Genomic DNA, 21,933 nt, shown 5'->3' with positions numbered 1-21,933 from the left:
CCTTGAAAACTAGGTTTCCCTTTTCAGTGGAACAAGCATTTCTTTCCAATAGAAAATCCTGCCCGATGGTGCCTCTTGCACTTCCCTCCGAGTGTGTACCTGTGTGTGTGGAGTGTGCCATACTGGCTGTCAGTGTGGGGCCTATTGGGAAATCCAGGTGGGGGAGGTGCCATTCCCAGGCTGGGGGCATCTGGGGGAGGTACCATTCCCAGGCTGGGGGCATCTGGGGGAGGTACCATTCCCAGGCTGGGAGGCATCTGGGGGAGGTACCATTCCCAGGCTGGGGGCAGCTGGGGGAGGTACCATTCCCAGGCTGGGGGCATCTGGGGGAGGCACCATTCCCAGGCTGGGGGCATCTGGGGGAGGTACCATTCACAGGCTGGGGGCATCTGACTGGACTGGCTCCCTGCCCCTCCCACCGTGCGTACCCTCATGGAAAGCATCAGGCTCCCACTTTCTGTGCAGCATGGCCTGCTGCCCCAACCCTGCTGACCTTCGGGTGCCATTTCTAATTTCTGTTTCACTGAGTTATTTGTGCCAAGTGCTGTCTGTTTTGATAAAGTGCAAGCTTTTTCTTGCTGCCACTGAAGAGAACTCCTGACCTCCTTCCCATGTCTGTGATGAGGCCGGTAGGGGCGGGGGGGTTCTCCGTTGCCCTCTAAGAACAGCAGGCGGCGGAACTGGAGCACGGCCCCCTAGCGGGTGGCCATCGGCTTCGAGACCCTCGTTAGCAGGACTGCGTGTGGGTGACACTTTCTTTCAAGCTCTGTTCCTTAGGCATCAGGACTCCCTTGGTTAGTTAGCACATCACATTAATTATTCAGTGCCTCACTTTTTTCCAACAGTAATTAATGAGATAAGTTACACAATGGCAACGGTGTAAATATTATAACAGAAAAGCAATTACTAAAGTGGCAATTTTAATTCAAAATTAAACATTTTTTTTTAATATATTTTTTATTGATTTTTTACAGAGAGGAAGGGAGAGAGATAGAGAGTTAGAAACATCGATGAGAGAGAAACATCGATCAGCTGCCTCCTGCACATCTCCTACTGGGGATGTGCCCACAACCCAGGTACATGCCCTTGACCGGAATCGAACCTGGGATCCTTCAGTCCGCAGGCCGATGCTCTATCCACTGAGCCAAACCGGTTTCAGCTAATTCAAAATTATTTTAATTACATGGGACTCCCACTTATTTGAAATCTTATCTCCACAGAGCCTCCTTTGAGCTTCCCCCTGGTTACCTGGAGATGGTCCGGGAGCTTTGCCTCCACCTTTACGCTAGAGTCACTCAGGGTGTGTATGCAGAGAGGTCACTGGCTTGATTACAGGCAGGAGCTGCCCCCACCTCCTCCCCCCGCCAAAGGCGAGGCTCTCAGGAGCTGGGAGCCTGTGGTGGTCATTCTGATTAGAGAAGGATAGGTCGGAGAACCCTGCAGCTCCAGCAGGACCAACAGCCTGGGCCAGCGGCCCGAGCCGTCTCAGGAGCCCGTGCAGACTGTCTACTCGGTTTAACGCTCTGCGGACGCCCTGGTAATGTGTGTTTAAGAATGTACGTCGTGGTGGTTTCCCTCTCCAGGTTCAGCTCATTCTCAACTTGTGTCTCGGAGTGTCGCTTTCCCTCAAAGCTGGGGTCTCCCCGAGCGTTGTCCTGGGCTCCCAGCTTCTGCAGAGTGAGCTGGGGGAGACCCCACCACCGGCCTGGGCTGCCTCCACCCGCAGGGCCCGCACCAGAGCGGGGCCGGGCAATGCTCCCCCACTCAGAATAGTTGCCCCGTTTTAAATTACGTGCATTTGCTTGGAGAACTTCCTCTTCGCATCGCGCACAGAATCAGTCAGTCCCACTCTATCTGTCCGCTCTTTCCATCATCACCCCCGGCTCCGAAGGATCACAGTTCCACCGCCTGGTCGGAGGCTGCTCTGACTTCACCCTCAGCGCCCCCCCCCTGGATCTCTGGCTCCTGGCCACCTGCTCCTGCCATGATTCCCCCACTGGGCCTGGGCCTGCCCCTCCTCTGTTCTCCCAGCTAAACCCTGACGCTGAGGCCGTGCTCAGCTGCCACTTCCTCCCGGGTCCTCCTGCAAGCTCGGGCCCTTGGTATTCCCGGTCTCTCAGCTCTTAGAACTAAGACTCGTGCCCCAGAACTTACCACTTGCCAGGCACTGTCTCCTTTGAACAGTCTAGGCCCTCCGACGTCCAGGACAGGGATGAACCCTGCTTCCTGCGCCACCACAGTGCAGACAAGGGAGTGAGTGCGAAGCCACAGTGCAGGCGGGCAGCCTTCTCCATGCCTAAGGCAGAAAAGCCCCCACTGACCTCAGCCAGAAATGGACAATGCTCTGGAAGCGACTGGCTGCAGGCAGGTCATGCCTGTGGCTTGGCCTTGAAGTCAGTTTGCCCACAGCCAGAGAAGAAACCTCCAGCCCCAACAAATTTGGCGTCTGCTCCACTGTAATACAGGACACCTTCCTTTTGCCCCCCCCACCACCCCCAAGGCTGCACCCCACCCTCTGCTGCATGTGCATCTTTGCACCTCCCCACCTCATTGCCAAGTCGCACCTCAGGTACCTTGTGTCTCAGCTGGAGAAGGTGAAGAAACAGAAATCGTCTACTGTGGGCAGGTGTTTAAAAAAAAAAACCCTTTGGGCGAAGAACTTCGCATCTGGCTGCGCTGAGACCCACAAGGAGCACCTTCACACCCAGGGCTACTGAGGCATGGGCCCCACACGGTGCCCGCGCCCGCGCCCACACAGTCCCGGTCATGAAGCAGGAGATCGTGGCCAGCAAGTGCCACCACCACAGCCAAGCAGTTCCAGACCCCAAGGTCAAGTTCCCGCTGTCCCACCGAGGCCTTGTCGCCCGCACACACCAGGCTGTACTGCCAAGAGGCCCAACATCTTCTCCGAGCTGCTGGGCCCCCTGCCCGCTGGCCTGCCCACGTCAGCTCCTCGGGAAAACCGGGTGCTCGGGAGAAAACACACACAGGACAGCATGTTAGTCAACGAACTACCATCCATGCCTCCGGCTCCAACATTCTCCCGGTTCTTCTCAACCCACCCACCACTCACCATGCTGAATGGGGGCGAGGAATAGAATTAACAGAGATTCACATGGCCTCGAGTTAGAAATTCTGATATTGGGCATTCCTAGGGAAAAGTAACTAAAAGTAGGTCACTCCCCAGAGAGCACAGGTTAGCATTAGGAGCCCAAGACTAGGCCCCGGCCTCTCCCCTCCACTAGCCAGATTTTTCTTTTTCATTAACTATATATTCAGCAAAGAATGTTAGAAGTGAGAGGGACCTTAGGCGTCATCCACTAGAAGCCCAGCTCTTGATAGATGAGAGGTGGAGACCCACAGGGACGGTGTTTGCACTGGTCTCTTCTTGAATCTTAGCTGGTGACCTATCAAGCCAGCCTTGCTGGTCCTGTAGCCGGTAGCCAACTGGCTGGGCTCCTTGCATTTTCCCAGGATCATGATGGAGCAAGCTTTCCGCAAGAGGAATTCACCAGTGCTTGCCTGTCCGACAGCCACCCCCTCTCCGTACAAAGAGAGGCTGTTCCGTGCACCTCACCCTCAGCGGCAGGTTCTTCAGGGAGGTGGGTAGGTGTCCAGTCCTAAGGGGTGAGCGCTGAATTCCCAAGTCCGTCTCAGTGGCCTTCTGAGCCTTGCTGTGGGACCGGGTTAGTCATGGAGAGGTGATGGAATCCAAGCCGGGGAGGCACCAGGCATGGTCTCTGTAACAAGGGAAGCCCTAGAGCAGTGATGGCGAACCTTTTGAGCTCGGCGTGTCAGCATTTTGAAAAACCCTAACTTAACTCTGGTGCCGTGTCACATATAGAAATTTTTTGATATTTGCAACCATAGTAAAACAAAGACTTATATTTTTTATATTTATTTTATATATGTAAATGCCATTTAACAAAGAAAAATCAACCAAAAAAATGAGTTCGTGTGTCATCTCTGACACACGTGTCATAGGTTCGCCATCACTGCCCTAGAGGAATATCCCTTCCTCTGGACATCGTCACCTGTGGGATGAGCGTGGCAGCCCTCTTGGGGCTGTGAGGAGAGTGAGCCTGGAGCCCAGCCCGGGTGGCCGTGAGAAAGGAAGGCGGGGAGTGATGAGGCCACCGGAGCCTCTGATTGTCAGCCAGTCCTGGAAAGGCCCTCCTCGGGGCTCCTGATCAGGAGGCGCGCACGTCCTCGCTGCGGTTTTGCTTATTTCAGTTGTAGGGCCTGCTCTGTTGGAGCAGTCCATCGGCTGTGCTCTATTACAGGGCCTTTGAGGGAGCCCTGGGAACAGCCCTTCCCACAAACGCCTCGAGAAGTTTTTAACACGTCTGCCCTGAGAGTTCCTGTCCCGGGAACAAACCATCCGGTTACAACAGCCAACAAGTCACAGCTGGAGCCGATGCCGCCACAAGTCTGCCCCTCAGATGCCGTAATTTGGTTTCCACAAAAACCCCTTGAGCTCATCATCCTAAAGTCTTGTATTCCTTGGTGAGATGCAGATTGAACACCACAGGCAGCTGGCATTCAGAGGCTTTCCTTTATTTGCTTTAAACATGGGAGAGAAATGGAACTGGTCTATTCAGACAGAGATTGGGCTAGGAGGAGAGTTTCAGGAGCCAACATGATGGTGGCCGATGGCGATCCATGCTGCCTCTCTCTGGGCCCCTCACCTTCCCTGGGGGGGTCCTTGGACCTGCTCAGTGTCATAGCTGTCTGGGGCCCTGCACTAAAGCTGGGTGTATGGACATGAAAGGGGTTTCTGTGAAGTAGTGTTGGAAAGCTCACGTACAGTGTTGTCTAACGCCTACATACCATTCTGCCTCGTGGCAAAATGATCTAAAAGTGCCTGACTGAGGCCAGAAAGGCTGGTCATGGACCCGACTTGCTGGGGAAGTTCGACTCCTCAGAGAGCACAGGTTAGCATTAGGAGCCCAAGACTGGCTCCAGCCTCTCTCTCCACTCACCAGCTGTGCAACCTTGAGCTTTTTTGTTTTGCCTTCTGTAAAGTGGACATAATGATAGCTGGCTTTCCTATTTCATAGATTTATTGCGAGGCTCAGGGAAGGGATTTCAAAAGAAAATGCTTTCAAAAACTTAAAGAATATATAAATTCAAGCATATATACTATTAAAAGTAGTCAAGTAAGGACAAGTGACAAGGCAAAATAGATTAGGGCCACATCAAAATTAAAAACAGTTTTGCTTCAGACGATACCATCAAGAAAGTGAAAAGATAATGCACAGACAGGGAGAAAACATTTGAAAATTATATATCTGGTAAGGGACTTCTATCCAGAATTTATAAAGAACTACTACAATTTAATAATAATAAAAAAACTCTAAAGGGCAAAGGATGTGACTAGACATTCTCCAAAGAAGATATACAAATGGCCAATGAGCACATGAAGAGAGATGTTCGACATGGTTAGGCATCAGGGAAATGCCCGCCAGACCTGCGATGAGCTCCCACTTCACACCTGTTTCTATGGGTGAAGAGAAAGAGAGACAATGACAAGTGTTGACAAGCATGTGGAGGAACTGCGCCTTGTACACACCTGGTGGGAATGCCAAATGGTGCAGCTGCTCTGGAAAAACTGGCAGTTCCTCCAGTGATTAAACATAGTGTTAAGACAGGACCCTCAAGTCCACTCCCAAGTATATACTCAAGAGAAGTGAAAATGTATGTCCACACAAGAACTTTTACACAAATGCTTATAGCTTTATTCATAATAACGGAAAGTGGAAACAATGCAGTGTTCATTAACTGATAAATGGATAAGCAAAAGGTGTTTCATCTATACAGGGGAATATTGCTCAGCCACTAGATTGTGCTGATATATGGTACAACATGGACACTACTTGAAAACATTATGCCAAATGAAAGGAGCCACACAAAAAAGACACCTACTATGTGTTTTCGTTTATATAACACTAGAGGTCCGATGCACGAAATTTGTGCACAAGGGGTGTGGGGGGCTGGTCCCTCAGCCCAACCTGCACTCTCTCCAATCTGGGATCTGTTAGGGGATGTCTGACTGCCGGTTTAGGCCCAATCCCACAGGCAGTCGGACATCCCTCTCACAATCCAGGTCTGCTGGCTCATGACCTCTCACCTGCATGCCTGCCTGATTTCCTCTAACCGCTTCTGCCTGCCAACCTGATCACCCCCTAACCGCTCCTCTGCCAGCCTGATCACCCCCAACTGCCCTCCCCTGCTGGCCTGTGTGAGAACATTCTTCACCAATCCCCAACTACCCTCCCCTGTTGGCCTGTTCACCCCCAACTGCCTGCCCCTGCCAGCCATCTTGTGGTGCCCATCTTGTGGTGACGTCGCGTGAGGACATTGCTCCATCTAGGCTTTTATTATATACTAGTGACCCGTCATGCGAAATCATGTGAGACCCAGAACTTCTCCCCCCACCCCCACGCCATGGGACCACTGCAAGTCCTGGAGTCCTACCCCGCATGGCCAACGCATCGCAGGTTGGCCCCAAGTCCTGGTTGCCGCCCTGATGCCCCACCTCCAGGCCATATGCAGTGGCCGCTGGGCCCCACCCCTGCAGGGCCACGGAAACCCCAGCAGAAGTCACATGAAGCGGCCACCGGGACCACGTGGGGCTGCAGGAACCCTGGCGGAAGCCACGCGGAGTGGCCGCTGGTCCTGCCCCTGCTGTGTGCACCGCCATCTTGTGATGGTGTTATGGTGTGAGGGTCGATTTGCATATTGCCTCTTTATTGTATAGGATAAAATGTCTGTATAGGCAAATTTATAGCAATAGAAAGATTAGTGGTTACTTAGGACTGGAACAAGTGGAACGTGGGTAGGGGAGATGTTGAATGACTACTAACAGGTATAGGGTTTCTTTAAAGAGGGACCAAAATATTTTAAAATTAGATTGTATGATGGTTGCACAGCCCTGTGAATATACTCAAACACATTGAATTACACTCTTCAAACAGGTGGAATGTGTGGTGTGTAAATTACATCACAGGGAAGCTGATATTTTTTTAAAGCAGTGAGGAGCTCCCAGAAAGTATTATTGCCACATGGATTACAGCATTCCCATGAGAGCCGGGTGGGGGGGAGGGGGGTACACTGTGTGAAGCCTCCGTGAACTGGAAATATAGGTTAGCAAATTAAGAACCAGATACGCGAGGACACAGTGTCAAGATCTCTAATTGGCTGTTCCTTTAAGATACTCAAAAGGTACAAGAGATGCTCTTTATAGCCGAACCTCTTTCTCCCAGGACTGTCACACTGAACCATGGAACTCAGCAGGGGGCAGTAGGTCTCACATGTCCCCACATGATTTCATCTCTAGAAGCTGTCCATGGGCAACCTGGCCCTGAGGATGGTAAGAAAGGAGCTCAGGCCAGCATTAAATTATGATAGGCCAGAATCTCTCAGCATCCTGTGGTAGACCAGGTGGCTGAAAATCAATCGAGTTGGAAGGCTCCCTGCTCAACTCCAGAGGCATAGAGTTGGGGCAAAACATGCTTAGGCAGTTAGAAGAGCTGCATCTGTCTTATGAGCAGGTCAAACGATGCACTGCTGAGATCGTTCATCTGAGTGGCCGGCCGACTCTCAGCAGCTGGAGAGTGAACACCCACACCGGCAGCACCGTCCCCACAGCCAGCCAGCTCAGCCTCACAGAGGCCAGCGGCCTTGCGTCTCACTGCCCCATGTCCCCACACTCCCACCAGGTGGCCTTCGCCTCACCCAGGGGTCAGCTTTCCGCCCAGGGAAGTGGTTGCGCTGGTGGGTCCTGCAGCTTCTGGCAGTTGGGCCCAGGCCCTCCAGAGCTGCTGCCACATTGCAGCTCCCATCCCAATTGTCAAGAGAAGGACGTTGGATTCCCTGCTTTAAGGTTCTCTGGCCAAGCAGGACTTTTCAACTGTGTCACTGGTGGTACCACCCACGTGACTGTAAGGGAAGCATGTTTGTGTCACCAAAGGCAGCTGCTTCTTGGCAAACGGTGCCCAGGCACAGCGTGGAAAGGCACCTGCCGTGGTCTCACCTGGCTGTGTGGTGCAGAGGTGGCCTGACAGGCCGAGGCAGGGCTTTCAGAGAACATTCCACATGGGCTCAAGCCCAGCAGCCTCCAGGGCCCTCACGCAGCATGACTCCCGCTTAAGCCCTGTCCGTCACACTAACCAGATGTGCAGATGTCCTCTGCTTCCGGAGATGTTTACATTCCCCTGCCAAGAATACTGCCATCTGCAGGAGGGACCAGAGGGCTCCACGCTATTCAGAGCCTTCAGTCCAGAGAAGATGTTCTCTGATGGGCCCTTGTTTAGAAATACATAAAGAAAACATTATTTTAGAAACAGACAAAAACTATCAGCAGGCCCAGAAGTATTTGGGAACCAATATTTATTTGTATGTTATTGTTTTTTCCCCTTTATTTATGAAATGCTTTTCTCCCTGGTTGAGTCACATGTGGTTCTTCATTCAACTACAGTAACACTTTGCTCCAAATGGAACCCAGAGCCTAAGCCATAGCTTTCCTTGTCTTAGTCCATTCAGAAGAGAACATTCTTCACCCGTCCTAAAAAGGAAACCTGCTAAATCCAAAGGATTAATATTCCTTATTAGGTGTCATTAGTCAGGTGTGAATGCTGAAAACTCGGCAATCTTGAGCTCAAGAATGTTGTGGTGCTGTTCCAGCAGGCGCCCCAAGGCATGGCACCAGTCTAAGCCAGGAAAGCAGAGCATCAGGCAGCCGGTTAAGAATTCTTGGCTATTGTCATCTATGACATGTGATTCCATAAAGGATGGAAACCCAGGAAATGACAAGAGCACCATGAGGTGACATCTGTGCTCTCTGGTGTCTGAAATTGGTGGTCAAGCCTTATGTCTGAAAGCTTCTCATGGAACTGGAATTTGGGCATTAGTTCCTCATTCCCTGTACGACTATAGAAATGGCCCAATTGGCTCCTCGGGCGGCTCTCTGGATTCTTCTGTTTGTAACAGAAAGAATTCCGTATGCTCCAATGGCATCAACAGTAAGACATAGTTTATGTCTAAGTTTATAGACCTTCCATGTTACTGAATTTCTCTCCTGCTAAATGTGGCAGATTCTGCTGCCTTTTATCATTCCCTACGGCCACCGGGAGGTTTGGGAGACCTTTGGAGTATGCACGGTGCTGTGTAAGTCTTCCTTGTGGCCTTGACCCCTTCCCCAGGCCATGTCCTATTCCCAGCTCCTCCTCGTTCACAGTAACAGAGCTCTGCGGCCTTCCCCTTCCTTCTCACCTTTACCAGGTTGTCTTACCTGAGCCCTAGGAGTTCCCCTTCAGGCTGCAGCCACCATCCCACGGGATGTCTACCATCTACTAGGCTACATCCCCCATGTTTCTTTTTTGGACCTAAATACTGATCTTTCTTAAATGTCCTCTTGTATTGAACAGCAGTCTTCTAAATAACTATTTGATCAAAGGAGAATTTAAAACTATTACAACAATCTATTTAGAAAGTCAAGAAAATAAAAACACAGCATAATGAGAATGATCGCCTGCAATTATAGGTGTACTCAACGGCAAAATGATGGTCCAGATGCTTCCATTATTAAAGAATAGAAAAGCTGAAATAAGCCTTCAACTCAAGAAGTTAGTAAAAGTACTGTAAAATAAACATGGAAAATGTAGAAGACAGCACAGCCAGAAAATGCAGGAATTAAAATATACTAGAGGCCCAGTGCACGGATTCGTGCACTGGTGGGGTCCCTCGGCGTGGCCTGCTGCTTCTGCCTGCCACTCCTGCCTGCCGCTCCTGCTCATCCTGGCCCCACTGTGCCTTCCACTGCTGCTGCTGCTGCTCCAATGCAGTCTCTGGGTTGTGGTGGCCGGCCGTGAGCTCTGTGTCTGCGCCCTTTGGTCAGCTGAGCAGTGCTCCCACTGTGGGAGCATACTGACCACCAGGGCGCAGATCCTGCATTGAGCATCTGCCCCCTGGTGATCAGTGCATGTCATAGCGACTGATCGACCAGTCAAACAGTGGACCAGTCGAATGGTCACTTAGGCTTTTATATATATAGATATTAAGAGCTTTTTCTTTGAGAATAGAATAGAAAAACTTTTGACAGATATAATAAAGAAAAAGGGAAGAGAAAGCAAAGTTTAGAGCAAGTGATAGACTAGATACATTTTATATTTGTTGAGAATATTATATAAATTTTGTGAAATAAATAGATTTGAAAATATAAACAGATTTGTTTGGAATATATATAAATTGACAAAAGAAAGAATGGATACTAACTACGGAATAAATTGTAAAAGATACCAAAGTATTGCCATTCTAAAAGGCTCGAGGGCTAGATGGTTTTACTGATTGTAAGTTCTGAATTTTCAAGGAACAGATAATTCTCATTGTATTTAAACTTTTCTAGAACATTGTGAACAGATAAAACATTCTCCAATTTATTTTTAAAGCTAAAACCACTATGATGTAAAACCTGCCAAAAATTGCCCCCAAAATACAAAATAGAGAAACATAAATATATGTCAAGTTCACCAGTAAATACAGATCCTCCCAAAATCCTATAAACACCAGCAAGCTAATTTCAGTACTATATTGGTGGAATCAACTTTCACAATCAAATATACTTGGAAGCGATAGTGTATGTTCTATTGGAGAAAAAGTGAAAAAATTGGAAAATATAGGCAAGTTCAAAACTATTTAATCCTCATGATTCTACCACCCAAAAATAGCCACAGTTAACCTTTAAGTATATATCCTTCTAGTGGTTTGTTCCTCTGTTTACATATTTTGTAATTATGATTATGCTGCTTTGTAGCCAACAACTATCAAGGAAATACCACACATATATATCCTGTAAATTCCTTCTCTGCTGTGTTTTCTAAATTGTGTTTGACAGTCAAAGGTCCTCAACTTAGGTGGCAAAAGCGGCCCACAGAACAGGTGGCCCATGCACCTGCACAGACCCCCATGTGCCCCTCGAGGGTGTCACACCTCAGTCCTTTCATGCTTGGGCCTCACATAACTAGTCAAGAAGATTTAGACGATCTGTGTGCTTAATAATCCCGTGTAGGAGCCAGATTACAGACATAAGGACCCTTTGATTCTTAAATAAAATCCAGTCAGCAAAACCCTATCCTCCCCAGGGAAAAAGCAGAGTCAACACCTAGGTGTTCCGGGTCTGCATACTGAAAAGCCCATTTCCTCAGCACTGCACTGTGAGGACTTTCATGATAGGAAGTATCCTGCGCTATGTTTATAGTGACGACATACTACTGAAAAGTATTCCCTCGTAAAGGTTTGTCATTACTTCTTTAAATAATCCCCTGTCATTGGGCATTTGGGTTGTTTACAAATCCTTTCCTATTGCAAATAATATGAGCATAAATCCTTGTAAATAAGTGTTTTAAACATCCCTAATTATTTTCATACTAGAGGCCCAGTGCACAAATTCATGCACGGTGGGGTCCCTCGGCCTGGCTGGCAATCGAGGCCTATCAGAGGGGCTGACCAGCCAGAGGGAGGGACCCCGGGAGTTGGCTGGCTGCCCCCACCCGATCGGGGCCTGTGGGGGGCAGGGGGGAGGGGCCGCAAGAGGTTGGCTATAGGAGCACACTGACCACCAGGGGCAGCTCCTGCATTGAGCATCTCTCCCCTGGTGGTCAGTGCACATCATAGTGACTGGTCGACCAGTCGTTCCGGTCATTCAGTCATAACAGTCACTTAGGCTTTTATATATATATATAGATGGTAAATGTCTGGGAGTAGAATCTCAGCTTAGTCCCTTATTTGTCTCTCATTGTCCTCACCCATAAAGTAACAATAATACTTACCCTGTGAGGGGGCAACAAAGGCATAAAGAAATAAAATGATCCTGAGGGGTTGGGGGCTGGCGGGAGGTATTGTCCATTGTCCTGGGTCACTATTTTGTGTTGGAATGTGACTGTTTCCTTCCCTATGGGTACTGGGTGCTCTATTCTGACTTATTTATAGAGCTTTTCTTGGATTTTTCTAGATTCATGAAAAGTATGCAATTTTTGCATTGTCAACAGGTAGTGCTTTAACTTGCTTTGTAGCTCTCACAGCCGATTTCATCTACTTTTTATGATTCTGTAGTGTGTATGACGGTTACACTTTTTCCCTTGGAGAAGCCCAGGGCAGCTGACTGTTGCAGTGTCTGTGTGTGGCCGAGTGTCTGTCAGCTCCCTCCTCCCAAGCACACGCAGCACACACACGTGCTGTCGCTCTGATGTACCTGACACAAGTGGATTCTTAACAAATGTCACCCCAATACCACCCCTGACCCCCATGCCATTTCCTCTGAATGTAACTTTTACAGTACTCACCTTTTCATCCTTAACCTTTTTATAAGCTCGTTTCATGAGCCATTTTTTCTCACAAGGCTACCTATATGAATTGTTAGTGGCATGTTCTTTCTGGCTTTGAACACATACTTATAAAATCTGAGCTTCATCTCCACAAGAAGTGGTTCTTATGTAAGTGAATGAAGGCCTAAGTTGACTCTATGCTAAAATGGGTAAGCACTGTAGCAGAGACCTGCATGGCTGTTTCATTGATCAGCCTTTGAGACAATTAACCAGACCTGGAGGTTGGAAGTATTGAGAGAGAAGGTTCCTCCCACTGATAAATGTCAAGATACTGATGTGCTTTTCCCTGTCTCTCCTGCTAAGTATAGGAAGATTCCTAGACGTCACATTTAAAACAAATATAAGACAAAGGTTAAGAGCAGGCAGATCAGCTCGGACCTCGGGGTCCTCAGGAAAGACACGGCGGCGAGCTCCCTGGGTGTCCTTTTGTCTCAGATGGCTCAGAGGGAACGCTGGAGAAGCCAGCAACTTGGAAATGCCAGTAGGCACAGATTTTTTTAAATACCCGGGAAAGCCAGTTCTGTCTAGTCAAAGGACCAGGAAATGGGTATCCTAGCAAGAAGGAAACATTTAGACAGCAATTACTCTATTCCAGCCAAACACCATGTAAAGAAAAAGAAGTGACCCCACTCTCCTCCTCCTCAGCAAAGGCCAGGTGGGAAGCCTGACTTCCTTCCACTGAAATTTTAAATTTCAATGAATGAGCTCAACAGTAGAATGAAGAGAACAGGGGAAAGGTTCTGTGAACCTGAAGATAGAACAAGAGAAATCACCAACATGAACAATAGAAAAAAACTAAAGAGAAGAAAAGAGAAAGGACAGAGCCTCCTATATAGACCCATATGTCTGTAGCAAAAGATCTGCTTGTGTCATCAGAGAACCAGAATGGGAGGAGAAAAAGTGTGAGGCTGAAAAATTATTCAAAAGGCATTTAAAGTAACATTGTAAGTTTCCAAGTTTTGCAGAAGATATAGAAACCTACACATCTGTTTGGGAAAACTGAGCAAACCCCTAACAGAGCAAACCCCATGCCAAGATATATCTGAAACTAAAATACAAACTTCTGAAAATGAAAGACAAAAGAAAAATATCTTGAAAGCAGGAATAAATACCACCTTACCTGTAGCAGTAAACAAAACGATTCGAATAGCACTGCTTCAGAAACCATACAAGCCAGAAGGAAGTAGCTAAGTAATTTTTCAAGTGTTGAAAGAAAATAATTTTCAATCTAAAATCCTATATCCATTGAAAATTTCCTTCAGGAATGAAGGACAAATGAAGACATTTTGAGATTTTTTTTAAAAAAAAAAAAAGACCTAAAAGCATTTGCCACCAGGAGACCTACCCAAAAAGAATGGCTAAAGAAAGTTCTTGAAACAGAAAGGACATGTTAAAAGAAGGAACTTTGATAAAACAAAATGATATCAAGAAGGAAAGAAGAAAAACAGAAAGAGTAAAAATAGGGTAAATATAATAAATTTCCCTTCCCTTCTTGTGTTTTCTAATTGTGTTTGATAGTCAAAAGATAATTTGAAAAATGGTTTGATGTGGTTCTCTATGTAGATAGAAAAAAATACTCAAGACTATTAAGGAGGCAAGGTTTCTACCCTTCACCTAAACTGGTCAATGATAATACCAGTAGATTGGGATAAGTTATATATATTGTAGCATCTAGAAAAATGATTTAAGACTCTGTACAAAGAGACAAATTTAAAAAACACTGTAAATAAATCAAAATGTAATTCTACTTTTATTTACTTATAATTCTATCTCAGTGGTTGCCAGAGGCTGGAGAAGGGGGGCAGGAATGGGTTAACTTCTGTTTTTACTTTCAGTAAATTGAATTTAAATATACAGATAATTCTAAAGCAAATTTTAAGGGACAGGAAGGCAGAAAAAAAGAAAATAGAGGGATTAAACAGAAAACAAAAGTAAAATTGCAAATTTAAGCTCTAACCATATCAATAATTATATTAAATGTTAAAGGCCTAAATTCACCAATTAAAAGAGAAGATAAATAAATATAACTCAATTTAAATATAACAATACAAGTAGGTTGAAAGTAAAAGGATATAAAATATATACCATTAAAACATTAATCAAAAGAAAGGCAAAAATGGCTATATTACTATCAGATAAAGTAGACTTCAGAGCACATAAAAGTACCAGGGATATAGTGGGACATTACATACGGGTAAGAGTCAAGTCAGCAAAAAGATATAGTATTCTTAAATTTGTAACTACCAAACAATAGAGCCCAAAACTAATAAAATAGTTTCTCAGTTTCTTTAAAACCTACACATACAATTATCATGCAATGCAACAATTACACTCCTTGGCATTTGTCCCAGAGAAATGAACAGATACACTCACACAAAAACCTATACACAGATAGCAGACTCATTTGTAATAGCCAAAAACTGGAAACAGCCAAAATGTTCCTGATTGAATGGTTAAACATCCATACCATGGAATCAATAAAACATAGCAAACTATTGATATACTCAGTACCTGGAAGGGATTTCAGCATTATGTTGATCAAAAAAAAAAAAAAAAACCCATCTCAAAAGGATATATATTATGATATTTAAATCATATCTCAATAAATCTCATTTAAAAACAGTGCACACTATCTGATACCTTTTATTTAACATCCTTAAAATGAAAAAAAAAAAATTAGAGATGGAAAACAGATGCGTCGTTGCCAGGGGTGAGGGTGGGTGGGGCTGAGAGGTGGGTGTGACTCTGGAGGAGTAGCATGAGGAGCTCCTGTATGATGGGACCGTTCTGTGTTTTAATTGTGGGGGCAGCTACGTGAGTCTACACGTGATGAAATGTCATAGGACTATACGCACATCGTTCCGTTGTCGGTTTTCTGGTGTTGACGTTGTTCTGTAATTATATGAGATGAGGCCATGAGAGACACTGAGGGGTCCCTAATATGTTCCATGAGACATCCCTACTATTTTTGCAACTTCTGGTAAATCAGTTTATTTCAAAATCTTAAAAACTTCGAAGTAAGTGCACTGAGAGAGCCATTGTATCTGTTTAGCCTCTTGTTGGCCCTACTTATCTAATCCTGAGAGAGTAAAACTCCTAGTCTGGTCTTTTTTGTTCATTCTTTTACGTGAAACCGTCTGAGGCCTTCAGAATGTGTGATGACAGGACATGGGCCCGGGTCTCCGACTGGCGCTCACAGGCCTCCACGGACCACAGATGCATCTCATTGCTGACATACAATGGAACTTTTCATTGTCATAACTTTTCAAATTAGGTGCTAGCATTTTAAAATCAGGAGATTTGAAATAAACATCGGGATTTGGGGCTTCCTCTGGAAAATCAAAGGATTTGGTAACACCGGGCTCCCATTTCCACCTGGCAGAGCGAGGCTGTCCTGGGGAGCTGTCTGGGCTCCAGGTCAACACCTTGCCCACGAGGGAGCCACGGGTCTGCTGTCATTTAGCATCACAGGTTACACATTTGTTTTCCTCACACCTGGACACTTAGTCACTTATGCTACTCGCCTTGCCTCTGTAGGTTTTCTATTTGTAACCAATAATACAGATGGCAGCTTTCTAAAGATACCAGTTTTATGAAATCCTACACAGCCCCAGAGCAACAGAAAAAATACATATATACCAACATCTCCTGGGCTATTTCGTAGTATAACAAAATACATTGTATCAGGAATCAGTTTTACACTCTGTGTCAGGAATCGTTATTTTATTAAGTCAATCAACATTAGTTGAGAATCTATTTATGTCAGACCCTCTGCCAGCGTTGGGGATAGAAGGATAATAGCAGAGAAATGCGTGGTGTGCTGCGGGGTCGGGTGAGGGAACAGCTGCCATGCCTGGGGATTGGGAAACCTGTGCAGACAGGGGGCCTTGCAGCTCGGTCCTGAGAGGGCCTGCAGGGCAAGCAGAGGGGAGAAAGGGCTTCCTTCCGGCGGAGATGGCACGGCAAAGGCACGCAGCCAGAAACCGACACACTGTCAAAGTGATAGAAATGATCACGGCGGGGGTTTCGGATGGACCCGTGATTGAGGCCAGACCACAAAGAGCTTCAACAGCCATGTGTTAGCAGAACTGTTCCTGGCGATAATGCAGAACAAACAAAAATACATCAGTCCACGGTCCTGTCAGTGTTGTCTTTTGGAAGATAACTCCAGCAATGCGAACCCCCTTGCGCCAGCTTTCACCATTTTCACGTCTCATCATTGATTATAGTTTTAGATCAAATAATAGCAATACTAGTAAAGGTGATTTCTATGCAGGATCCTGTTGCCAGGGGACTGATTACAGTTTGGAAATCACGCATTTGTTGAGTTCACACAGTGCGGAGTGAGAAGGAGCACCGCCCTCCTGTGTCGTATCATTCGGCCGGGGCCCTAGGCGCCCACACAGTGCCAGCGTCAGGGAGCCTGCCCCCAGCGCTTGTTGGTTGAAAGCGTGTGGACACCTGTGGGTACTTATCCAGGCCCCACACTACCCTTGGCAGGCAGGACACCCTGGACTTCGAGAACTCGATTTGTCGCTTGGGTTCCCGATCTTTTCTGTTACTGTCTGTGTTCAGACTTGGCCCAGGCCGGCTTCTGCAGGGATGTGTCACTGCAGCCAAAGGAAGGGGCACAGCAAGCCGGTCATTAGAATAAAGCCAGGACTCTCCAGGGGGCCTTGGGTCCTGACCACGAACAAAACCAGCAAGACGTTCCACGAAATTAAATACAAAAATTAAATAACCACCCGAGAGAGAACTGGGCTAAATCATAGCATATGAAATATAGAGTACATTTAAAGAAATAGTCACTGAAAGGAAAAAATGTTAAAATTGGGAGAGCACAGAGGTGCTGAAATCCCCTTAAATATTCTTTTATTGGAAAAGAGAAATTGTAACCTTTTTGAAAGGTTAAATGCTTTTTAAAAAAAAAAATCATTAAACCAATGATGGATTTTTTTATATTGACTTTTTTACTCAGTGATCACATGTGAATGCCTACTGTGTCCCAGGTACAGTGCCACGCTGGGCAGCAGAGATTTATTCCATGATCTCATCAATGTTTTCATGTCGGCAGACTCAGCCGCACCATGTTCCTGGTGTGGCAGAGGGCCCGAGAGCACTCATAAAAACTGCCCAAGACCATGTCATCATGTCAACTGTTCTATGCTATTGTTTCAGGAAAAAGTTAAATTTTTAAATTAATTTTTTAATATCTCCAGTACAAAAACATGAGACCTATTGACACACTAAAACGTTAACTATATGCAGCCCCGTCTTCCTTCGGGAATGTCTTTCCAATACGTCTTCTCCCATCTTCTTGGTTCCGTGTCTCCAAAGAGCCCTTTTATCAGTGCTCGTCTGCAGTGGGGACCACATCCCCGTCCTGGTCTTTACTGCCACCTCCCTGCGCAGCACCTCTGTGTGCTGAGGCGGGAGCGGGCCCGCTGCGGTCAGCCCGGCCAGCTGTCCCCAGGTGGATGCGGGCAGTTCCTTGGTCCCAGATCGGGGCACAGAGCTCTCCAGGCTCCCACCCTTAACATGATTCTTCCTGGCGACACACACTCTGCTCGGACCCTGAACCACAAATATATTCTATCCTGACCTGCAGCAGCGTGAGCCTCAGCCCGTGGAGCAAAGCATGAAGAGAAACCTAAAATTCTTGGCTCTCCCCACTGTTTTAAAAACAAACAGTCATTATGCCAGTAAGACTGTCCTTGTCAGGGATTCCCAATCTAAGGGAGGAAAACGTGAACGCGTAAGGCTGACTGCCGTTCTGAGGGACCAGAGGCTCTGTCTCCTTGGGCTGCGGTCTCATCCTGCAGGGCAGCCTCGCAGAGGAGGCGGCATGGGCCGCTCAATGGACATCTCCCAGAAATTAAGGAGTCGTGTTGTGGTGCAAGCGCCCGCGACTCCACACACCAGCCCACATCACACGCTCTTTGTTGTTGGAATTGGCGCAGGTAGGACGTACTCCTCCGGGATCCAAGCCTTTGGCCATCACATAAAACCACCCAACATGCTCCTCATTCATCTCGGTTTCCCAGGCTGCAGAAAAGGGCATCCAGAGTGGGCGGGGCACTATCTCTTCCCTCCGCCATGTGTGGCTTCGCTTTGGGGGCTTTTTGGATTTGGTTTGGCTTTATTAGTGGGGGGCGGGGGGTCGGTTTGTGTTTTGGAGTTTCCCCACCCCGGTGTTTTGGGGGCCCCCCGACTAACGATTAACGTGGATCTCAGGTGTTCGTGTTGGGTCAGAGACTGACAATCTCCTTTGTTTGTAATGACTTTATTGATAGTAGCCATCTCAGCTCCACCAGCAGGAAAGATGGGTTTTCGTTCATAGGGAAGAAAGCCATTTTACAGCCTTTGATCACTCACCTCTCTTCTAAAGAGCCAGGACTTCTCGCTCAGCACCAGGCGCAAGCGAGAGGCTGCACAAGAAATCCCTGCCGCCTGGTGTTGAAGGGTTTGTCAGCCGTGGGTATGGGCCGTGACACTGTGGGAGAAATAAAAACCTCTAGGCAAGGTTATGTTCCAGCGCGCTCTTTCCCTGGCCTGCAGTTCACAAATTGCTTTTATTTTCAGGTCTATCCTGCAAGACGGTGTTTGTCTTGTCATGCTTCTGGAAGCGGGTTCCAATGAGTAATAACCCCTTCACCCCACCCCCACGCCCCACACTAAGGATTTATGCGATTCCGTCCCTGGCAGAGCATTTGTCAGAGGTGAAGGGGCCGGTGAAAATGGTCCCTCACCTTGTCCAGGCTGAGCTGCACTGAGACCCTAGCAGCCCCTGCCAAGCCCCGGCGCCCGGCCTGCACCCACGGTCCGTGGTCACAGTGGGAAGGAGCAAGCAAGTATTGGTTCCCATCACATGAGAACGTGGTCACTGCCTTTCTGGGTTTAGCTTTCGACCTCAAAAGAACAGATTTAGGTGTGTTTTAATTAATACAGACTTTGAAAATGTTGAATATTATGGGAGTACCAAAAACTTTATTCTTGCCTCAAACACTTTTTGGGTGGCTGTGTGTTCCTTGAATTTTTGTGGTGAATTCATTACCATTAGAAAATGTCCATTTTTCCTATTCTGTCTGAATATATAATTTGCGTACATAACTTGCTGGCGCATTTCAGCATGAAATGTGAACATGAAGTATGCTTTGAAATGTTATTGCTCTAAGGCAGCCACTCTCCTGGGGTCTGGAATATATAAAACCATGTAAGTGATGGATCTCCAGTCCTTCAGTGAAGGGCTCAGAGGAAAATGACTGTTTACTCAGCAAGCCAGGTCCTGGGAAGACGACAGCGCTCGAGTCTGAGGGCGGGAAGAGGTGGGGCGCAGGGTTATGTAACCGCAGGGCCGCGGTCTAGGGAACCTTCCAGCAGGCCAGGGAAGGACAGAGCAGAACACTTCCCTTCCTCACAGCCCACGTCCTAAAATAAAGCAAACAGACATTTTCAATTTCACAAAATATTCCAAGCATTTTGGATTTCCTTGCCTCTTTGTAGATGGTTGTGTTTGGGGGTGCACTGGAAAAGGCGTTCTCAGGAACAGCGACAGGACAGAAGGCCGTGCCGAGCCACGCCGCCTTCCCCTCGGAATGGCCATACAAATAACATGCCAGCGACCCCAGGGCACCAGCCCTCACTCCCAATTTTATCGACATGTATGTAACCACTTAACTGGCAGGATTTGACCTTGACGATTGCTCTTCGAGTGCCCAGTGATGGTGGACAAATGTGCCGCCTGTGCCCTCTCGCTCCTTTGGTGGAGTGACAGCTGCGCGGTGGTGCTGCGTGTTGGCTCACTTGACTTTCCTTCCCTTTCCCCCCGGGCCCGTGGGCTGGCAGCGCCGGGGTCCAGCAGGCCAGCTGCAGAGCCTCGGTGCCCTCCAGCAAGGGCAGCAGCAGCGGCAGCAGCAGCAGCGGCAGCAGTTCGTCCAGCGACTCGGAGAGCAGCTCGGGATCCGACTCCGAGAGCGAGAGCAGCTCCAGCGAGAGCGAGGGCAGCAAGCCCGCCCACTACTCCAGCCCCGAGGTAAGACCTGCACGGCCCAAGCCCTGGGCCTCAGTCAGTCCTGGACCCTGGTCCTCACAGCCCCCCACCTTCGTGCTGTGACAGCCACGACCCCTAAGGCCACCGCCCCTTGGCAGCCTGTCAGGTTGGTTTGGGCTCATCATCTTCCCTGCTCTGCCCCCTCCTCGCAGTTCTCGTAATTACAGAGCTTCCTTGGAAGCACTGAAGTTGCATCTTTCATCTCCAAAAATCTCTATCTTGATGGCCAGAAATTCCCAAATATGCTGGAAATATCGCTGGCTGGAGTGGATGCGGTCTCCCTAAGGGTCAGCAGGGCAGTACGCAGCCAGGGCCGGTTGCTGAATGGGAAGCGAGGCTACCTGTGACTCGGGGAAAGGAGTTTATGGATTAGACATGGTACATGCACAAAGACCGTACCTTTGTGCAGTTTGTCACAGATTAGAAGAACACGAGCTGTAAGTATTAATAAGACTTTCCTAACTATGCTTTCTTTGTGAAAATATTTTTAAAAATTAGCATCAACCTACAAATAATAATGAAACCTTATCTAGCTATAATGAGTATCTATGTGGGAGATTTAGATGCCTCATATAAAAACATTATAAGGTGCCAATAAAAACATTGCTATTTCAACTTTAAAGGGAAATATTAAACAGGCTTTCAGGGCATGGAGGTTCTTGGGAGAGGGTTGAGGGCAAATTTCTCAAGTTCATGGCTCTGTACGGTAGACTTTCATTTCTAAAGAAGGAGTAAAATAGTTTCCTCTTGCGTGTATAAACATTTGATGTTACCTTGGATGGTAGGATTTAATTTTTCACCTAACAACCCACTGTATCACTTTGGGGCCCACATTTCTAAATGGGCTGTGGAATGAAACCAACGCCACGTATGTAAACCAAGGCGGTGAGAGGGAGCCCTCTGGGACTCTGTGCCCAGCCCTGTGCCTGTGCCTGAGGACACTGGAGAGCAGCTGTGGCCTTACCTGCAGTCCGGAGAGTGGCGCTTCAATTCCCTCAGGGTCTCCCCCTCCACCAGCACTGAGAAACCCAGGGAATATACTCCCCACACTCCTCATTTCTTCCAGTACCTTCCTGCTCTGCTCCAAGCACTTGTCATGCACCCTGAAATAAACCATCTCTCCTGCACTTCCTTCCCTTTCCATGAGGCTTACCTCCTCCCCCCTGCCCGGCCTCCATATAAAGGAAGGCTCTTAGCAACATCCTATATAATAAAGAGGTAATATGCAAATTGACCATCACACCCTCGCCCAAGATGGCCGCCCCCACGTGGTCACAAGATGGCCACCACAAGATGGCTGGCAGGGGAGGGCAGTTGGGGGCAATCGGGCCGGCAGGGGAGCAGCTAGGTGTTGATCAGGCTGGCAGGGGAGTGGTTAGGGGCGATCAGACTGGTAGGCAGAAGCGGTTAGGGGCAATCAGGCAGGCAGGCAGGCGAGCGGTTGGGAGTTAGCAGTCCAGATTGTGAGAGGGATGTCTGACTGCCAGTTTAAACCAGCAG

At 47.7% G+C, this 21,933-nt stretch overlaps 1 protein-coding gene across 4 annotated transcripts in view; it reads left to right on the top strand.

The window, feature by feature from the left end:
- AFF3 (ALF transcription elongation factor 3) overlaps nt 1-21,933 on the top strand; it is a 549,655-nt gene that overhangs the window by 468,726 nt on the left and 58,996 nt on the right. For all 4 annotated transcript variants that reach the window (XM_070429869.1, XM_070429867.1, XM_070429868.1 and 1 more), the window contains one exon: nt 20,229-20,415. In XM_070429869.1, coding sequence (XP_070285970.1) covers nt 20,229-20,415 — 187 coding nt within the window. The remainder of the gene's footprint in view (nt 1-20,228; nt 20,416-21,933) is intronic.

The sequence above is a fragment of the Myotis yumanensis genome, unplaced genomic scaffold, assembly GCF_028538775.1.
Source record: "Myotis yumanensis isolate MYYU_CA2020_CCGP unplaced genomic scaffold, mMyoYum1.0.hap1 SCAF_11, whole genome shotgun sequence".
Taxonomy (NCBI): Eukaryota; Metazoa; Chordata; class Mammalia; order Chiroptera; family Vespertilionidae; genus Myotis; species Myotis yumanensis.
The sequence above is the reverse complement of the archived record's forward strand: the minus strand, read 5'-3'. Positions and strand labels throughout refer to the sequence as shown.